The sequence below is a fragment of the Felis catus genome, chromosome D1 (assembly GCF_018350175.1).
Source record: "Felis catus isolate Fca126 chromosome D1, F.catus_Fca126_mat1.0, whole genome shotgun sequence".
NCBI lineage: Eukaryota > Metazoa > Chordata > Mammalia > Carnivora > Felidae > Felis > Felis catus.
The window spans coordinates 103,478,709-103,498,876 of NC_058377.1; the positions used below are offsets into that span (position 1 = coordinate 103,478,709).

Here is a 20,168-nt window from a genome sequence, read left to right on the forward strand (position 1 = left end):
AAGTCCCGCTAGACCGGAAGCAGGAGCGCCGCTGCCCGCTTTGGGCCCTTTCTTCCGCTGGAAGCCGGTGCGGCGCCCGCCCGGACGCCCGCGGGTGTTGGCGGGGCCTCTGCCCGATCCCGGCCAGCTCTGCAGCGGCCGCCGCGTCGCGCCCGGGATGCTCCTCGCGCCGTCGCCGCCGCCGCCCACCTGGCAGGAAGGCCGTTCGTCCCGCTGCTCCCGACGCTGGGCGCGCAGCTCCATCTCCGCGAGAGCACCAACCTCCGGCTCCTCCCACTCCCGCGCTGGCTCGAGGCACTACCCCCCCGACGGCCGCGGCGCCGAGGCTCTAGGGAGGGAGGGCGGGAGGAGACTGCGCAGTGGGTCCCGGAACAAGATGCTGACCGTCGGCCAGGGTGGGGAGTACGTGCCTGGGAGGGACTGAGCCGCATCACCAGCTCCGGGATGGCGCGCACGCGGGCACATTCGGAGAATCCCGCCTTGGGACTCGCCAGCCCTCTGGGCTGGGTCAAAGCCCAGCCTTTCCCGCCCGCCCGCCCGAACCGTCCGGCCAATCGGTTCCCGAAGTGAATGAGTTACTGGCCAATGAATGAGCACAGGCAGCCTCCGCCCCCTAGCCTCCTGGTGGCGGACGCCGAGCGCAGGAGAGCGGACTTGCCCTTCCCGGAGGGAAGAGGTCCGGAAGAGAGGCCTCTGAGCCCAGTGCTTTGTAGCTCTTGCGAATCCCAGACAGCGGTACCCGCACCGTTGGACAGATTCTTTGCATCCGTGAGTAGCGCTCTGGTCCTGAGTCGGACGTGGAGCCCTTAGGGGGTGGTTGTCAAGGGCACTAAGCAGAAGGACCTTGATCCGGAGCCAAAGAGGTTTTGAGGGTGGGGGGATAGGCAGCCTCCCATTGTGGGAACCCACTTTCCATCCCCCAGCTTCAGAGGTCAAGAGTTTTACTCCTGGAAAGACACATTGAGATCAGCTAGGAAGCTGCTTCCGCCACCGAGTGTTGTGCGGGGGTGTTGGGGGGGGGGGGGCGGTGTTAAAGCGCAGATTCTGTAACTGCTGTCCAGAGGTACTGAATCCTGATCTTTGAGGGTGGGATGTGGTATCTTCCTTTTTAACAAGCCCAGAGGGGGTAATTCACAGGAACAATAAAAGTTTGGTTTACACCAGATTCCTTAATTTACAAACGAGGAAACCGAGATCCCCAGGAGGGGTGTAGGGAAAGGGTTTGACGTTTTGGGGTGGTTCTTTCCTGGCCTTACCTGGTTTCTTCCATTGCTGCTCTGATCAGTTCTCACCCGAATGCCTGAGGGGAACCCTCTTCCTGTATCCAGAGTTCTGTCTGTGTGGGTCTTTCCCTTCTGTGTCCTGTGAACGTGAACACGTGCCAACTTCCTCTCTCTCTCTCCCTCATATCAGGGATTACACCTGGCTCTGCCTTTTGCAGCGTCCCCTGCACCCTGGCCTGAGATCTCTCAAGCAGTCAGCCGCAGTAATCCTAGGGTGTACTGTATTTGTCAATGTCCTCAGTTACAGGAGGTCAGAATTATGCCATCTTTTCCCTTTAGGTGATTCTTCCGAAAGCTTCATCAGCACGTATGCACTGACTGATATTTATCTGGCTGAAATGTCAAGGGGTACCCACTGCAGATCTCGGATTCTCTGGGTAGCTGTCGCTCTCTTCTCTCTAGTACTCTGCCCCACAAACTCCAGCCACATAGGCCTCCCATGACCCTGAGTTTGTCTTCTCAACTCAAGGGAAACTGCCAGGCTCCATTGTGTGTCCCTTCCCTGAGAGATGGTCTGGAAACACCCCCCAGGTGGAAAGCTAGACGGCCATAAGGATTACCTCATTTGGTTTCTCTCTCTGAAGGATGGGAAATCACTGTTCTGCACTGCCTGGTGCCCAGTGTTTGAAAGTTGTTTCACATACTGTATTCTTTGTTTTTTTTTTTTTTAGTCATTGTAAGTGGGAAGGTAAATCCAGTCCTTGTTTCTGTAACTTGGCCGGAAGCAGAAGTGAGTCATATTTTCTGTGAACGCGTCATGAATTCCATGAAGCCTGAAGAGAACCCGTCATCCAGTGCTACAGAAAATGGCCAGAGTACCAGACCTGAAGTTTCAAAGGTATGTCCACTTTTTAACAACTCTTTGCTAGAGCAGCATACCTAACCATAGCATGCTATCAGGATTCTGGAAGGGGATACGCTCATAGAGGATGGCAGTTATAAACCCTTCTTCCGTGTTGTGAAAAATATATTTGGGGAGACACACATATAAGTGTTTGTGTAAAGCCAAATGATAGTGTATGAATCAACAATGCAAAGTGTGCCATTTAAAAATTTTTTTTTCAATGTTTATTTATTTTGGGGACAGAGAGAGACAGAGCATGAACGGGGGAGGGGCAGAGAGAGAGGGAGACACAGAATCGGAAACAGGCTCCAGGCTCCGAGCCATCAGCCCAGAGCCCGACGCGGGGCTCAAACTCACGGACCGTGAGATCGTGACCTGGCTGAAGTCGGACGCTTAACCGACTGCGCCACCCAGGCGCCCCAGTGTGCCATTTTAGACAACAGGATCACTGACAAACAGTGTAGACACTTGATATCAGAAGGACAGAGAGGCAAAAAACAAGAAATACAGTTCATGCTTACTGAGAAATTAGTGTGTACCTGGAATTATTTTTGTCACTTCCTATGGATTATCTCATTTGACATTTAATAAAACAATACGTGGTGTTATCATCCCTATTTTACTTTTTTAAGATTTATTTATTTTTGAGAGAGAACGCGTGGGGGAAGTGCAGAGAGAGAGGAAGATAGAGGATCCAAAGTGGGCTCCACGCTGGCAGCAGCGAGCCCAATGAAGGGCTCGAACCCACAAACCCTTGAGATCATGACCTGAGCCAAAGTAAGATTCAGCCGACTGAGCCACCCAGGCACCCCTCTCATCCCTATTTTAAAAATGAAGAAACTGAAACCCAACTTTCTTAAAGTTGCAAAAATAATGAACGCTAGGGCAAGGATTTGAATCTGGGTGTTCAGACTTCACAGCCAGTTTTTGACCAACACAAAATATGCAAATCGTTAATACCAAATCAAGATATAAACAAGTGCTTCTGGAGTGCAGAGAGAAGAGTGCTTAATTCACAGTCAAGAAATTAAGGCAGGATCATATGAGACTTGCTCTTAGTGAATAGAATTTCACCAGGTAAGTGTACCCGCGTGAGGGAAGAGTGTGAGTAAAGTCATATACACATAAAAACATATTTGGGAGCAGTATAGTTAGATTTGATCGTATGTAAGAATTAGAGAATGTCGGCTAATAGTGCTGGAGAGGTATTTTGGCAGAAGATTATAGTAGGCTTTATTTCCATTAGAACTTTTATTTTGTCAAAAAGAATCCTCTACTTGTGAAATAATAAAATTGTTTCATTGGATTAAAATTAAATAAAATTTAAAATTAATCTCCTCTGTTCACTAGCCACATTTCAAGGGCCCAGTAGCCATATGTGGGTAATGGCTGCCGTACTAGACAAGCAGATATAGAACATTTTCATCATTGCAGAAAGTTCCATTGGACAGTGTTGCTCTAGATTAGGGACCTCTGTGGCCTTGCTGTTCCAGGTGTGGTCCACACACAGCAGCAACAGCATTGCTATCTCCTGAGACCTCTCTGTGATCTGCATTTTCACAAGACCCCCCCGGGTGATTCTTAGGCACGTTAAAATTTGAGAAATACTGATCTGAGATACCCTGAAGATTCGGTACGATGAAATCTATCATTGTTATTAGCATTATTTGCTAATATTTACTTCGCTTGTACAGTATCGTTTCAAAAGAGGAAATGTTTAGCCCTGGGAGAAAATAAAACGGATTCATTGGTTCATCTGTCTGACAAGTGCAGAGTTCAGCGAAGCTTTAATGCAGCAGTACACCTGGCTTCAAGGGACTCCTTTGTTTCCAATCTCTGGGCTCTGCTCTTTGTTGTTGGCCTCTGTCTGGCCTTCTGCATAGTGACGACAGAAGTCCAGTAAGTTCAGAGTGCATACCTGCATTGGCTACCATTCAGATAATGAGTCCATCCTGGTACCCTGAGAAGACTTCCTTTTGCATCTAACCCTCCCACGCTACATAGCTCAGCCATTCCTGCACAAAACCGTGTGATTGAGGAGGCACTTCCGGCAAGCGAGGCCTGTCCCTGAGCTGGCGCAAATTCACTTTTGTACACATGTGTGGCTGCGACAAAACGGGAGAGAGGTGCAGTGGCTTTCTGGAAGAGAGCTGCGGTATCTTCCTCTTCTTTGAACCCCATGCTTAAGTATTTGGGTTTCATTCTGTAAGTGAAGGAGAAGTTATATACAGGCTTTATCCTTGTATCTTTAAGGAGGAGATTTAATTTAAACTCTAAGCTAAATATTCACGTTAAAGGGCTACACTGTTCACTATGGTAGCCACTAGCCGCATGTGGCTATCTAAATTTACATTCAACTTATCTAAAGTTAAATAATGAAGAAAGTGAAGCATCCCGACCCTTGCTCACACTAAGCATACTTCCCCTGAGGCTGCCGCATCCGGAAGGATAGATGTTGGAGATCTCCATGACTGCAGAACGTTCCACTGAACAGCACTAGTCTAAGGCATCCACTTCTACAACAAAACTACAACGTAAAGTTTCCAAACTATTTGGAGGGAAAGTGAAAGGCGGAGGGGGGAAAAATCTAAAAGAAGACAAGAGAGAAGGAGAATATAAGTAAATCTGGGAAAAGCTGGAAAAGGAGAAAATAACTAAAAAGATAACAAATGAATAAAAAAAGATTGGTTATCTTACTGGTTGTGTGAAAGACTTTAACTTTTATCACTACTTTCAACCTATTTATTATATATGCAGTAAAATTAAATCTTTTCCACATATAGTTCTCTGGCCTATGACAGTTACCTGTGGTCTTGTAATCATGACCAGAATCAAGATGCAACAGAGTTCCATCAGCTTAAATAATTCCCTTGTGCTCTGCCTTGCCTGACACTCACCTTGACCCCCTGGTGATCAACAATGTGTTCTCCAAGCGTTGCCTTTTCCAGAATGTCATGTAAATAGAGAGGGGCCAAGATGGCAGAGCAGCATGGAAGCTTTTTGCTTCTCTAGTTCTTGAATGCAGCTAGATCAACACCAAACCATCTTACACACCTAGAAAACTGATCTGAGGATTAACACAACAATCTGCACAACTTGAACTGCAGAACTCGGCAGGTATGCAGCGTGGAGAGGTGAACTGTGGGAGAGAGAAGCCACGGAGGGTAGGAAGCTGTTTTGCAGAGAGAGGATGGAGTTGGGGGACAGTATGAAAAAAGCACTCCCCCCAAAAGCAGCTGGAGAGAAAGAATGGAAACACCCATAAGGGACTTAACAAGAAGGGGAGAAAGAAGAAAAAGGATAGGGTTTAAATACCATTAAGACTCTATAAACAGAGGAGTGCAGAGCTGAAAGAATCATGTAAATAGAATCATATGCTGAATCAAACCTTTTGGGTCTGGCTTCTTTCACATATAACATGGCATTTGAGATTCATCCAGGTGGTTAGATGTATCAGTAGCTTTTTCTTCTTACTGCTGGGTAGTATTCCACAGTACGAATATATGAGAGTTTATCCATTCACCCATTGAAGGATGTTTGGGTTTTTTCCCCAGTTTTGGCTTTTTTATATATATATTTATTTTGAGAGAGAGAACAAGAGAGAGGGAGAGAGAAAATCCCAAATAGGCTGCACACTTTCAGCACAGAGCCAGACACTGGGCTCGAACTCACTAGCAGTGAGATCATGACCCAAGCCGAAACCAAGAGCCAGAGACGATCAACCAGCTGAGCCACCCATTTGTGTCTTGTATAAGTAAAGCTGCCTTGAGGATTTGTATACAAGTTTTTGTATGAATATCATTTTCATTGCTTTTGAGTTCTTGCCTATAGGTAGAATTGCCAAGTTATAGGGTAAGTCTACGTTTAGCTTTATAGGAAATTGCCAAAATATTTTCAAAATGGCTCTATCATTTTGTATCCTCACCACCAATGTATGAGTCCCAGCTGCTTCACATTCTTGCCAACATACAGTTTTGAAAGTTTTCCTGATTTTACTCATTCGAATAAGTGTGTAATAGAGAAGCATGTAATGGTCTCACCTTGTAGTATAAATGCATTTCACTAATGACTAATGATATTGCATATCTTTTCATGTTCTATATAGCATTTATGTATCTTCTTCAGTGAGGTGTCTGTTAAAATCTTTGGCCTGTTTTTATATTGGTCTTTCTGGTTTTTTGTTGTTGAGTTTTGGGAGTGTTTTATATATTTTGGAAATGAGCCCTTTGTCAGATTGCTTTTCTTGTAATCTTTGTGGATAATTTATCTCAGTTTGTGGCTTATCTTTTTATTTGCTGAATACTATCTTTTGGCGGGGGGCAGTTACTGACTTTAAAGAAGTGCATTTTAACATTTTTTTCTTTTTTGGATTATGCTTTTGGTTGTATCATCAGAGAACTCTTTCCAAACCTAAGATCACAAAAATTTTCTTGTGAGTTTTCATCAAGAACCCTTACAGTTTTAGGTTTGTCTGTGACCCATTTTGCACTAATTTTGTGTGTATGGTGAAGTATGTGGATCATAAAATAGTAATAGGGAACAGTGGTTAATTACTTAGTTCATTTGTTTGTTCATTTTGTATATGGCATCTGGCACAGTTTGTTGAAACATCTACCCTTTCTCCACTGAATTGCCTTTATACCTTTGTTAAAAATTGAGCAAAACTTGATTGGATCTGTCTTCCAGATTCATTGTTCTTTTTTTTTTTTTCTAATGTTTATTTTTTTTAATTTTTTGATGTTCGTTTATTTTTGAGAGAGACAGAGACAGAACATGAGTGGGGGAGGGGTAGAGAGAGAGGGAGACAGAATCCAAAGCAGGCTCCAGGCTCTGAGCTGTCAGCACAGAGCCTGACTCAGGGCTCGAACTCACAGATCTAAGTACAGCTCTACTAGTAAGTAAGTAATGCAAATTTACAAAAGCAGTCAAATTAAATGGCATTTCATCTATCAGTTGGAAGACATTTAAAAGAACAGTACTGAAATCTCTGAAGGAGCCAACCATACGGTTGGTCTCTGGGCATCAAGGGGAAAAGGAGCAGCATGAGTTGACACAATTTTTCTGGAAAGCAGCTGGGCAGCATATATGTTGTGAAATACATTTATAACCTTAGTGTCTGTATTTCTACAGCTGGGAATCTGGCCTAAGGAAATATCCAGATGTTCAGCCAAAATGTTTTACGTATAGAAATGTTTGTCCTATAAAAATTTGAGACAATCTAAGTATCCAGCTACAGAAGAATGAGTTAGAAATTATTGTACAGTGAACTATATCCTGTGGCCCCCAAAATTGTGTTCCAAAGGTTGTTTGATGGCATGTAATGTCATTAAATTTAAATGTTTAATGACATGTCAGCCAATGGCAGATTGCTTGGCGAAGAATAAACTCATGCAGCTTAGCACAACTTCAGAAACCTAAGGTTTGTATCTGCACGTAAAGTAAAAGAAATGAATAAAACAAAATGTAGAATGGTTATCTCTGGTGATGGAATAATGATGGGTAATTTTTCTCCACTATTCATTATCCAGTATATTACTCAATTTTTATTCAGAATATCTACTAGTTTTATAATTAGACAAACATGAAATATTATTATTAAAGGAGATTCTCATTATGTTTTTAATCTTTCCTTTTTTCTAAGGATATGGCCATCAAGCAGACCTGCCCTAGAAGACTTGCTATTCATCTTCTACCTGACATAAACGAGTGTGGCGGGACCAGTAAGCTTAAAAGTGAAGTCAAGCATGAAGCATCTGTGGAAATCCAGAACCCAGACTGGGACACCCATAAAAAATGTTATTTTACTTTTACTTTGAATGAAAACTCGAGGAAATCTGACCGTAGTATGTTTAAAGCATGTGGTAAACCCCATGAGAGTATCTACTCAGCTCTGAGAGCTAATGACAATTTCAGTGAAAGGATGGAGAATCATTTGAATAAGCACATTCTTGTTTTTGAAGAAAAAACAATAGAAGGATATATAAATTTAGGAATGCCTCTCAAGTGCCTACCTGTAGGGTCCCACTTCAAAATAAAATTTAGTCAAAGAAAGGGTAACCAGGAAGGTGATCAGATCTTGCGCCAGTGTGAAAATCCATACGTGGAATGCGTTCTTTTTCACATTGTTGCTGTTGGGAAGAGGATAAAGAAGATTCTTAAGATCAAGGAACTTCATGAAAGAGGAACTACACTTTGTATCTATTCCCTAAAGGGTGAGACTATCGAAGAAGCTCTAAGCAAGGATGGCCGATTTCGGTCTGACCTGGATGAATTTAAATGGAAAATAATAGAAGATCATAAGATAATTCATGGAAAACATTCCCTGGTGGATGATGTGTCTGGAAAAACTTTAGAAATGGACATTTTTAAGGAAAACCTTGCCAGGAAAGGTACCCATAAGAAAATTAAACAGGAGAATGAAAATACCACTGAAGAAATCTGTCCCTGGGATCTGATACAGTCTGAGATCAGGGAACACGAACCAGAGGAAGATGGGGAGACTGAAGATGTAGCATACAACAGAGAAAAAATTCTCCCAGCTCAGAATCTAGGGCATGATATTGAAAGTAAAAAACAACAGACAATTTCCAGAATTAGTAAGTATTACGATAATAGTTGCAACAGAAAATATAGGAGAAACAACTCACAGGTTAGGCAAAGGCCCCATCCAGGTATGGAACATGTTAATCAATATATCCAAAGGACGGCAACTAACCTCTGGCTGAAGAATTTCCAAAGGTTGGACAAAGTGATAATGGATCAGTATCCGAATTTTAATGAAGAGACTCTCTGGATGAGAAAGTATTTTCAGGATGAACAGAAGAAAACCAAACTGCTACCATTTCAACAATTCAACATTTATAAAAAGTACTTTGGAAAAGTGACTGAAAATTCTACTTCAGTTGCAATCTGTGAAGATCTTATTCATCTTAGTAAGTCAGTTGGGTTCATGAAATGGGACAATAATGGAAACACAGGCAACGCTACTTGCTTTGTCTTCAATCATGGTTATATTTTCACCTGTCGACATGTAATACATCTTATGGTGGGAGAAGGCACAGATCCAAGTTTGTGGCCAGATATAATAAGCAAATGTGCAAAGGTAACTTTTGCTTATAAAAAGTTCTGTCCTTTGGATGTTGATTGGTTTTCCATTGAGCCGTGGTTTGAAGTGTCTGATGGAACTCTAGATTACGCCATTTTAAAGTTAAGAAAAAACGTAAATGGATTTCCTCCAGGCCTGTTTGGACAGATTTCCTCTCAACCATCTAGTGGTTTGATTTATTTAATTGGTCACCCAGAAGGCCAGGTCAAGAAAATAGATGGCTGTGCTGTGATTCCTCTAAATCAGCGGTTAGAGAGGTACCCAGAGCACCATCAAGATGGGGTGGTAGGTCCCCATGCTGCCACTTATAATGCTTTCTCTATGTTTACCCAACGAAGTTTCCTATCAGAGGTTTGGAGCACAGATACACTTAGCTATGATACTTGTTTTTCCAGTGGGTCCTCTGGCTCCCCAGTGTTTAATGCATCTGGCAAGTTGGTTGCTATGCATACCATTGGGCATTTTTATAAACGTGGAGATAAAGTATATGCCCTTATTGAATTTGGCTATTCTATGGAGTCAATTCTTTGTGATGTTAAACAGAAAAATGAGAGTTTATATAAATTATTAAACGAAGAGAAAAATGAGAACCATGACGAAGACCAAAATAACAAGTAATTTCAAGATCATCAGATTGAACCCATGGAACATTAGGAAAAAGATGTTTTCAAGAAAATATGCTAATAATTTAGAGTATTCAGGGCTGTTTCCATAAACTATAATGAATATTCTTATTTTAATTAGAAAATGATGTGGATGTTCAAAAAAAATATGAGTTCAAATAAATTCTGATTTTTTTGGTCATTGGCTTTTTTCTTATTTGAAACAATCTCAAACCTCACTTAAAATACTTAGCTCTGTTCTATACATACAACAAATTTGGTATTTGCCATTCTAAGTACATCGGATGATACATCTATCCCATCTTCCTAACTGGTGAGGTGACCCCTGTTCTCTGAATAACAAAATAATGGGGAAATACACTTTTAGAGTGAACAAAATAAGATGTTCCTCTAAAACTCAAAATTCTTTGGTTGTTGGGGGCCCCTGGATGGCTCAGGTGTTAAGCGTCTGACTCTTGATTTCAGCTCAGGTCATGATCTCATGGTTCATGGGATCAAGCCATGCATCGAGCTCTGCACTGACAGTGCAAAGCCTGCCTGGGATTCTCTCTCTCTCTCTCTCTTTCTCTCTCTCTCTCTCTCTCTCTCTCTGCTTCCCCCTCTCAAAGTAAATAAATAAACATTTTTAAAAAATTATTTGGTTATCTTAATTTTTCCCTTTTGTGCTCCCTGTAACATCAGCCCTTATTGCAAATGACAAAAGAAAAGTCCAACTTTTCTGTTCTTTCCACTAGTTCTGCCCTTCTGTGAAAGACAGAAGCATGACTTAGTCCCTATCCCCACCCTCTTATATCCAGAGTCTAGAAAGCTAAAGGCTACATATCTCTGTCTAGTTTGCAACTAAGAATCGGTATAAATCAGATGCCTCAAAATAGATTCGCTTGCCTGTTATTTGGAAGATAGAAATAAGGTGGAGACCATCTTTCTTCTGCTCCTGGAAAATGCTTAAACACTGAGAATAAATTGAGGGTTGATAGGGGTGGGGGAGAGGGGAAAGTGGGTGATGGGCATTGAGGAGGGCACCTGTTGGGATGAGCACCGGGTGTTGTATGGAAACCAATTTGACAATAAATTTCATATTAAAAAATAAAATGTAAACTTTGGTAAAATTTTAAAAAAATAATTGGATGCCTAAGAATAAATAAAACAAAAAAAAAAGGAAAAGAAAAATGAGTGTCTAGAGTCACATCTAGTCCTTAGCTTCATGTGGATGGAGAGGTGATTGCAAGCAGTAGCAGCCAAAATCTGCATTGCAGGGCCTAGTCATCTGCTTTGATAATGTCAAGAGGCATTTGTAACAGCTTCCTCATCCAGCTTCCTGATTCCTGGTTTGCAGCTGAACAGGTGTGTTGTTTTTTTTTTCATTTTAAAAATGTCTGAATTGACCCAATATGTGTATGTATGTATGTTTATTTGTTATTTTTTAAATATATATAAATATTGTCAAGTTGGCTAACACAGTGTATGCAGTGTGCTCTTGGCTTTGGGAGTAGATTCCCATAACTCATCGCTTACATACAACACCCAGTGCTCATCCCAACAAGTGCCCTCCTCAATGCCCATCACCCATTTTCCCCTTCCGCCCACTTCCCCATCAACCCTCTGTTCTCTGTATTTAAGAGTCTCTTGTGGTTTGCCTCTGAGAGGGTGTGTTCTTGAACTCAATTGCAACATTGGCCCTTTGAATCCCTCCCATTGCTTCTATCATCCGAAAGATGTTCTGGCACTTAATCCCCTCCACTGAATCTCTTTTACCTGCATGGAATACCCTCCTTACCAACTAGCAGTTGATCGGATTGATCAAATATGTGATCATCTCTCAGTTGTGCAAAAGCCATTAATCTCACCCAGAGAAATTGTTGGTTCAGAAATTCTAGACATGTATGTCTGTTAGGAACAACTGCTAAATTCCAAAAATAAAGTAGCAGCGTGAATGAGGGGAAGTTATTTCTTTCTCATGTAATATCTAAATGTACAGCCCTCTGTGGTTGTGGGACTTCAGGGTGTCATGGTATTAGGTTTTCTCAGGTCCAAGGTGGTTACTAAACTTCTAGCCCATGCACCTACACCACAGGCAGGGGCAAGAGAAAAATGTGCAAAAGAGGTGTACACCTCTTCTTAACACCATCTAAGGGGTGCCTGAGTGGCTCAGTTGGTTGAATGTCTGACTCTTGGTTTTGGCTCAAGTCATGATCTCAGGGTCATGGGATCAAGCCCCAAGTCAGGCACCACACTCAGCATGGAACCTGCTTGGGATTCTCTCTCACCTTCTCTCTCTCCGCCCCTCCCCTGTTCACATGGCTTCTCTTTCAATTTTTCTCTCTCTCTCTCCCTTTCTCCCTCTCTCAAAATAAATAAATAAACATTTAAAAAAGAACCCCATCTAGAAACTGCATATATCACAGTTGCTGGTACCCATTGTCTACAACTTGGTCACGTAGCTCACTTAACTGAAAATCAGGCTGTGAATGTAGTGTTTATTTTGGATGACCAGATGCCCAGCCTAAATTCTATTACTTTGGAAAAAAGGGAAAATGGATATTGGATGAACTAGTCATTTCAACCACAGTCCCACTCATATAGCCTCTATAGTGTCCAAATACACTCTAGTTTCCACACACGAAGCATACTTAACCCACTCCCCAAGACAGTCCAGAATTCTGGGTGTTGTGCATGTGTCTTTATCACGTTTGGATGTAGTTTTCATGGCCCAGAGATGTGTCTGCCTGTTCCTTTCACCCTACTTACACACCCAATACACCCTATGGAGTATGGCCAGAATCCAACCACTTAAACTCGTATTCAGAAGAGGCAATGGAAGATACAACAATCATTGTTCCATAGCAGTGATCAAATTCTGTTGTGCAGGAAGTGCCAGGATGCCCAGCTCCTCAGGGAGCACAATCGTGGGTTAGCCCACTGCAACTGTCCGTCACTCACTGCTCATGGCAGTTGGAAATGCTTTGACCATTGTCCTTCAAAACCTCAGATTTTGACCTTCAGGGTGTTCTTTTCTGTCCATTGTTTTCTATGGCCATTCCCCTTCTGTAAGTTAGGATTTATGTTTAGTGAAATACATCCTTTTTGGTATACAGGTCTATGAATTCTGACAAACACACATACCAGAGTAACTACTACCACAATCAAAAAAAGGGAAGCAACACTTTTTATAAAATATACAGTGCAGTCAGCACGCTTACAGAAATTTAATGATAATTTAGTCAGTGTATAGCTTTCCCTAACTTCTGAACTTGCTGTCCTTTCAGAGGAGCAATCTGAAGCATCCTCCAGGGCGAGATGATATACTTGCTGTTAAGGTTTTTTTATTTTGCATCTGGAACATTCAGATCAGAATCCAAACAAAGGCTATACGTTGTGTTTGGTTGTAGGAGCCTCTCCAGTCCCTTTTAATATGTAAATTCCCCCTTTATCTTTTCCCTGGCATGTATTTATTGAAGAAAGTGGATCCTAATTGTCCGGCAGAGAATTCTACATTCTGTTCTTTGCAATTCTATCTTGGCAGTGTCATTGAATATGGACCCCTGTGTGTCCTATAAATGGGTGGTTAGATCTAAAGACTTGATTATTCTCAGTTTAGGCTTTTTCCAAGAAGACTTCCTAGGTGGTGCCTTGGGATGTCTGGCCTTCCAGTTGCATTTACTGTGCGCTAATATCTGAGCCTTGTTTTCACTAGTGTCATGAAATTTAGGGTAAAACTCACTGGCTTCCTAAAATGGAGTGTTGTTGAATGAGAATCTCTGGAGAGTTCACCACTTCAAAGAACTAAGCCAAAATAATTTCCCATCTTCTTTTATTAAGAACCTTTAAATTCCACTCCCACAAATATTCCCTGGGTTCTGATATCAAGGTCTAGAACTTCAGAAAGTTCTCTTTGCATGAAACTTCTTTCCCACACATTCTGCAAATCGCCCATCAGATCATCACAGTAAGTTTAAATCTGGTGTGAAGCTTAGTGTCATGTGTCAATGTGGCCCAGCTCCAGGGTGACCAGATACTTGGTCAAACATTATTTTAGGTGTTTCTGTGAGGGTGTTTTTGGATGAGATTAACATTTAAGTTGGTAGACTAAATACTGCAGTTTGCTCTCCCTAATGTGGGTGGGCCTCATGTAGTCAGTTGAAAGCCCAAAGAGAACAAAAAGATTTACTTTGGGAGGCCTCAGGTAACAAAGTATGCTTCCTGTATGACTGTCTTTGAACTGGGACATTGACTCTGTCCTGCCTTCATACTTGAACTGAGACATTGGCTCTTTCTGGGGTCTCGAGCCTGCTGGGTCCTCAGACTTTCTGACTCCAACTAGAACTTCACCCTCAGCTCTTCGGGGGCTCCAGCTTACTGACTCACCTGCAGATCTAGGGACTTTCCAGCACCCCTAATCACATGAACCCATTACCTACAATAAGTTAAATTATATTGTCTTATGTATATTTATGGGTATTGTTTTAAAAAGAACCCTAATACATAGGATGTCAGGACCACTACAGCGAGGCATTGTGCATGAGGGAAATGTTTTGTCTTTCTCCTACCAGAAGACAAAAGAGAAGAGGCAAGGGGAATACGTCATTCAAGTTTAGGGGTTGATACTTTCCATGTCTTAGAAGCCTCCCAAATAGCATAACTCCAATTCTAAGAAACTTAGCGTTTGTAAATAAATGTCTTAAATTTCACAAACAGGACAGGAAAATTTGTGAATGCAATTGCCATTGGAACTTAGTAACATTAAAAAAATCAATCTCAGAGTTCTGTAATGATGGGATGGGTATTTCAGACCAAACCTTCCCTCCCATCCCACCCCCCCCACACACACACACAAAGGCACACTGAACAACCAGAAAATCTAGATGAAAAACAGGAAACACCTGTGTGAAGGTATCAAAACGCTACCAAAGCGCTTAGGAAGTACAGGGCCAGTATCCCAGTGAGGAGGGAAGCCCAAAGGGGTCAGCTCTGTAAGTAGTGCTGCTTTTACCTCATAGGCACCTGCCAATTCTGGAGGAGATGAGAGGCTGAGTGGCTGACCAGACACTTGAAGAGAATCATGAAGCTGACGAGGCACAAGAGTTAGAGGTGAAGGCCTATCAAGTAGTAGGGGTTACAGAAATGGACCCACAAACGTATGGCCAACTAATCTTTGACAAAGCAGGAAAGAATATCCAATGGAATAAAGACAGTCTCTTCAACAAGTGGTGCTGGGAAAACTGGACAGCGACATGCAGAAGAATGAACCTAGACCACTTTCTTACACCAGACAAAAAAATAATCTCAAAATGGATGAAAGACCTAAACATAAGACAGGAAGCTATCAAAATCCTCGAGGAGAAAGCACGCAAAAACCTCTTTGACCGTGGCCCCAGCCACTTCTTACTCAACACGTCTCCAGAGGCAAGGGAAACAAAAGCAAAAATGAACTACAGGGACCTCATCAAAATAAAAACCTCTGCACAACGAAGGAAACAATCGGCAAAACTGAAAGGCAACTGACAGAATGGGAGAAGATGTTTGCAGATGACATATCGGATAAAGGGTTAGTATCCAAAATCTATAAAGAACTTATCCCACTCAACACCCAAAAAACAAATCATCCAGTGAAGAAATGGCCAAAAGACATGAATAGATACTTCTCCAAAGAAGACATCCAGATGGCCAACTGACACATGAAAAAATGCTCCACATCACTCATCACCAGGGAAATACAAATCAAAACCACAATGAGATACCACCTTACACCTGTCAGAATGGCTAACATTAACAACTTGGGCAACAACAGATGTTGGCGAGGATGAAAAGAAAGAGGATCTCTTTTGCACTGCTGGTGGGAATGCAAGCTAGTGCAGCCACTCTGGAAAACAGTATGGAGGTTCCTCAAAAAAACAAAAATAGAACTACCCTGTGACCCAGCAATTGCACTACTAGGTTTTTATCCAAGGGATACAGGTGTGCTGTTTCGAAGGGACACATGCACCCCCATGTTTATAGCAGCACTATCAACAATAGCCAAAGTATGGAAAGAGCCCAAATGTCCATTGATGGGTGAATGGATGAAGAAGATGTGGGATATATATACAATGGAGTATTACTTGGCAATCAAAAAGAATGAAATCTTGCCATTTGTAACTACATGGATGGAACTAGAGGGCATTATGCTAAGTGAAATTAGTCAGAGAAAGCCCAAGATCATATGACTTCACTCATATGAAGACTTTAAGAGACAAAACAGATGAACATAAGGGAAGGGAAACAAAAAGAATATAAAAACAGGGAGGGGGACAAAACAGAAGAGACTCATAAATATGGAGAACAAACAGAGGGTTACTGGAGGGGTTGTGGGAGGGGGATGGGGTAAGGAATCTACTCCTGAAATCATTGTTGCACTATATGCTAACTAATTTGGATGTAAATTTAAAAAAATTAAATTTAATTTAAAAAAGTGTAGGAGTTCTAGTAAACACAGGATTTTGAATGCAAACAAAGTGTTGCACCCATAAATAATTTTGTCCGGGAAATACCTCAGCTTTCACAGGGACACAAGGCAGTTTGAAATCACCTCAACCCAAATTAGGTTAAGGTCTTCTGGGATTGCTAGTGACACCAGCCCAGCCACCTCCCAGAATGAACTGTAAAGTCCTTTCCTATCCTCCTTGAACCTCATATGTCTTCTACAAGACAAAATTTGCGACATCAAAATGAAATCGTAGACTTTTAAAAACAAGGTAAGAGACTCATATTGGTGAGATAGATTAAGAGAAATGGCGGAGATGTAGCCCGAATGAGAAGGATGTGGCTGTATTGTATACAATAGTAACATGAGAAATGTATACTGCATTATGATTATTTAGTTATATGCCAACTGAAGGGACAAGGTGCTTATTCGAGAGACAGAACTTCTTTCTTGATTACTACCCGAATAATGGGGAAGTAAGTTTTACTGTCAGCATTTGACTCTCACTTCCCTACCAGACCACGGGGACTAACATTTCCTGTTTATTTACCGAAACTAGAAGATGGAGTCCTGCAACAAAAGGTGAGGTATCACCATGACCAAAAAGACAACTTTAGACACGTTCACAAAGCTGTGGGCCCTCTTGTCAGATCCTGGGAGCCCAGGACTCCTCCTGCTTCACCACACACCTGCTGCTGTGACTAAATGTCCCCTGAAATGTCTTCATGGCAGCTCCTAACTGGGGGAATGTAGACCCTTAGCCCGCAGGGGAAGCCTGCCCCTGTCAGTGCCAATCCTGAGAGCCTAACCACAGGCCACTTCTTGAGCTTGCCTGCCGCTCGATCTCTGCTCCGTCCCACTGAACCAAATATGGGTCCAACCAGATGCCCAGCAAGTGGTGGTTCCGAGTGCTTATAGTAAACATGCATTTTCCACCAATATTTTCCTTAAAGCTCATCACTGGGATGTGCAAGAGTCAGGCGCACAGACCCTGGGATTTTGCCACAACAAGCATCTCTGAATGTGGGATCTACAGCTCAAATGTGACCGCCTCTGTGCTACCATCCCCGAAGCCTCCGGTGACACCACACCTCCTCCTCATTTCTGTATTTATAGCACATGGGTTGTAACTCTTTTCTTACCTGTCTTTCACCTACTAGATTGCAGCTCATTTGGTGATTAGGACAATGTTACATTCCTCTTTGTATCCACAGTGCTTAACACTATTTTTTGGCACACACATAAAGCTCCAGTTCCTCCAAAAAGAGTGAATACATTTTTTAAAAAGATGGGTTTAGATTTATGTTTCTTTGACAGGTCAATGAGAGATGAGTGAAGACTGTCCCATAGAGGGTACTCATGGAACTTCTACCCCAACAGATATTTGTCCTGGAACCACACAAATCAGTTAACAATGAGGCTCCAAGGGTCCCACTCATCCAGCATTTCTGACTTCGCTGCTTGGTCCTCACCGGCTTCACCCAACCTTGCAAAGGGCAGCCAAAAAGAGAAAATCGGAGGCTGGTCCACACCTCCATGGGGAGGTGACTGGTGGATCTACCCCCATAGAACGTTGGCTTTGGCCTGGATTTCTTTTGTTCTTGTTTATCGTGAAGGTCAGGTATACAATTAAAGTGGAACTAAAAAAAAAAAAAAAAGAAAACAAACAAACAAAACCCAACCAACCACTCAAGAGGAAATCTGATTAGTGCTACTTATGGTCAGTCTTATCATGTTGTCCAACCACTTTCCTAGTTGCCAGCAAAGGAGGTGAGGACAGGTACATAAATTAATTGTTTACCAGGGAACAGAAAGCTGCTGCAATGTGGCAATGTGAATTACAGAGTGTTTTTGTTGTTGTTGCTGCTGCTGCTATAAAAAGGCTAGGGAAGAAACCTCAGGTTGAGGAATTGAACTCCCTAATATGTTATATATCGCTTAACCCAAGAAAAATATATAACGTAAATATATTTTTAAAATCTTTTTTTAAAAAAAATTTTAATGTTTATTTTTGAGAGAGGGAGAGAGACAGTGTGAGCAGGGGAGGGGCAGAGAGAGAGAGGGAGACACAGAATCCGAAGCAGGCTCCAGGCCCTGAGCTGTCAGCAAAGAGCCCCACGCGGGGCTCGAACCCACAAACCACCAGATCGTGACCTGAGCCAAAGTCCCACTCTTAACCGACTGAGCTACCCAGGTGCCCCTATAATGTAAAATATAGTTTTAAATCCGGCCTGCTCTCTCCTTTTTTCAGGGCCAGAAATACCTGGCAGCTAATTTAATTAAAACAGACTCCTTAGCCCTGCGCCAAGAATCCCTTTACATGTTTGCAATACATCCAGGGTATCATGAGTGATGGAGAAAACGGCACTTGTTTCCCAGCAAGGTGAAGACGGTCAATAGTAAACTAAAGACGCGGCGAGGCAGCCCCAACAGGCCAAGCCGACTTCAGTTCTGGCACCGTTAGGCCAACAGAGGGATCCAGGAGGAGCACGTGAGAGGACGTCCAGCTCCCCAACTTCGCAACTGCCAGCTAACCTCCCCGGCTAGTCCAGCATTCTGCGAAGGAAAAGCAGCTTCCGAAAAACCTCAAGCACTGCCCCAGGGAACTGAGGGTTTGGTAAACCGCCTCCGTATTGTGCTGCCATTGGGCAGGAGGGATGTCAATTATCGTCCCGGCTCCACCCACTTCGCCCCGGCTCCACCCACTTCCTCTTTCCCGCAGGCTTCTGCTCTGGCGCCACCTGCAGGCGGCGCCCGGGACTCCGCTCGCGGTGAGGTAACGCCCTTGCTGGACTGGGTGCTTAAGGACTTCGCTTGCTCTGCAGGTACTGTCCAGGGAAGGGGGCTGCCGGCGCCGATCTCAGGCCCCGGAGCGCCGTAGTCTAAGAGCACCGCGGGAGCCGCGAGAGGGTCCTGGAGGAACAGGTGGGGGCGGCGGGACGCGGGGAGAGCCCGGCGGGAAAGAGCTGGGGTGGGGAAGTGGAGTCACGGAGACCCATCTAACAATGGAAAGGAAGCAAATCCTAGAGCCTAAAGTCTTGGAATCAGCTTTCTCCTCCTCAAAATGAGGTGATAAAAACTGTGCCCATTTCGCAGCGGTGTTGTGATGACTTATCATTTGTAAAGTGCGTAGAACACTTTGCCAGGCCCAGAGTGTGCGATGTTTGTTAATTAACAATCGGCTTTAAAGATCATCTAAGCCAAAGTCTCTCACCAGCGTGATTTTGTAAAGAGGCAGCTGACTGAGTCCACTCGCTCCGGATCTGATGAACCATAACATATTGGGCTGGCTCCAAGAATCTGCATTTTTAAAAGACTGCCCCAAATATTTCTTCTAGACACTAAAGTTGGGGGATCACTCATCTGGGCCAACCTCTTTGACTTGCAAATGAATGAACTGGGAAGTGCCCAGAGTCTCTGCAGAGCCCTAAAAGGCTGTAAGGCCCTAAGACTAAAATCCTACCATACAGCCCTCTTTCCGTCCAACTGGTTACGTGGCCCCTAGCAAATTTACTGTTTCTAAGCTGTGAAATGGGGGCAAAGTCACACCCACTGCCAAAAAGGGGGATGTGAGGATTAAATAAGACCCAGGTGCGCCAAGCACAACCCTAACGGGTGACAAGTGATAAATGAACGTGAGAGTTCCACCCTACCCCACCCGATTTTATGAGGTGCAAAGGACGGTCCCAGCCAGGATGCCCCAGGGATGAGCGTTTCCTTACCACCTTCCCCAGTACCTCCTCCTGTGACTGGCACGTCCAAGACGTGCTGTTGGGGCTCAGTCCAGCCCAGCCAGGTCGGGAGCTGCTGGTACGCCAGGAGAGACCCGCACCGGGTCTCTACACCGCTCCGT

The 20,168-nt window shown here is 43.4% G+C and overlaps 1 protein-coding gene across 1 annotated transcript; it reads left to right on the top strand.

The window, feature by feature from the left end:
- Nucleotides 1-519: 519 nt before the first annotated feature.
- Nucleotides 520-10,036, top strand: FAM111B (FAM111 trypsin like peptidase B). Its single transcript, XM_045039338.1, has 3 exons — nt 520-768; nt 1,955-2,121; nt 7,769-10,036. Exons 2-3 carry the CDS (start codon nt 2,041-2,043, stop codon nt 9,848-9,850), a joined length of 2,163 nt encoding a protein of 720 aa, XP_044895273.1. The 5' UTR covers nt 520-768; nt 1,955-2,040; the 3' UTR covers nt 9,851-10,036.
- The last annotated feature ends 10,132 nt before the right edge of the window (nt 10,037-20,168 follow it).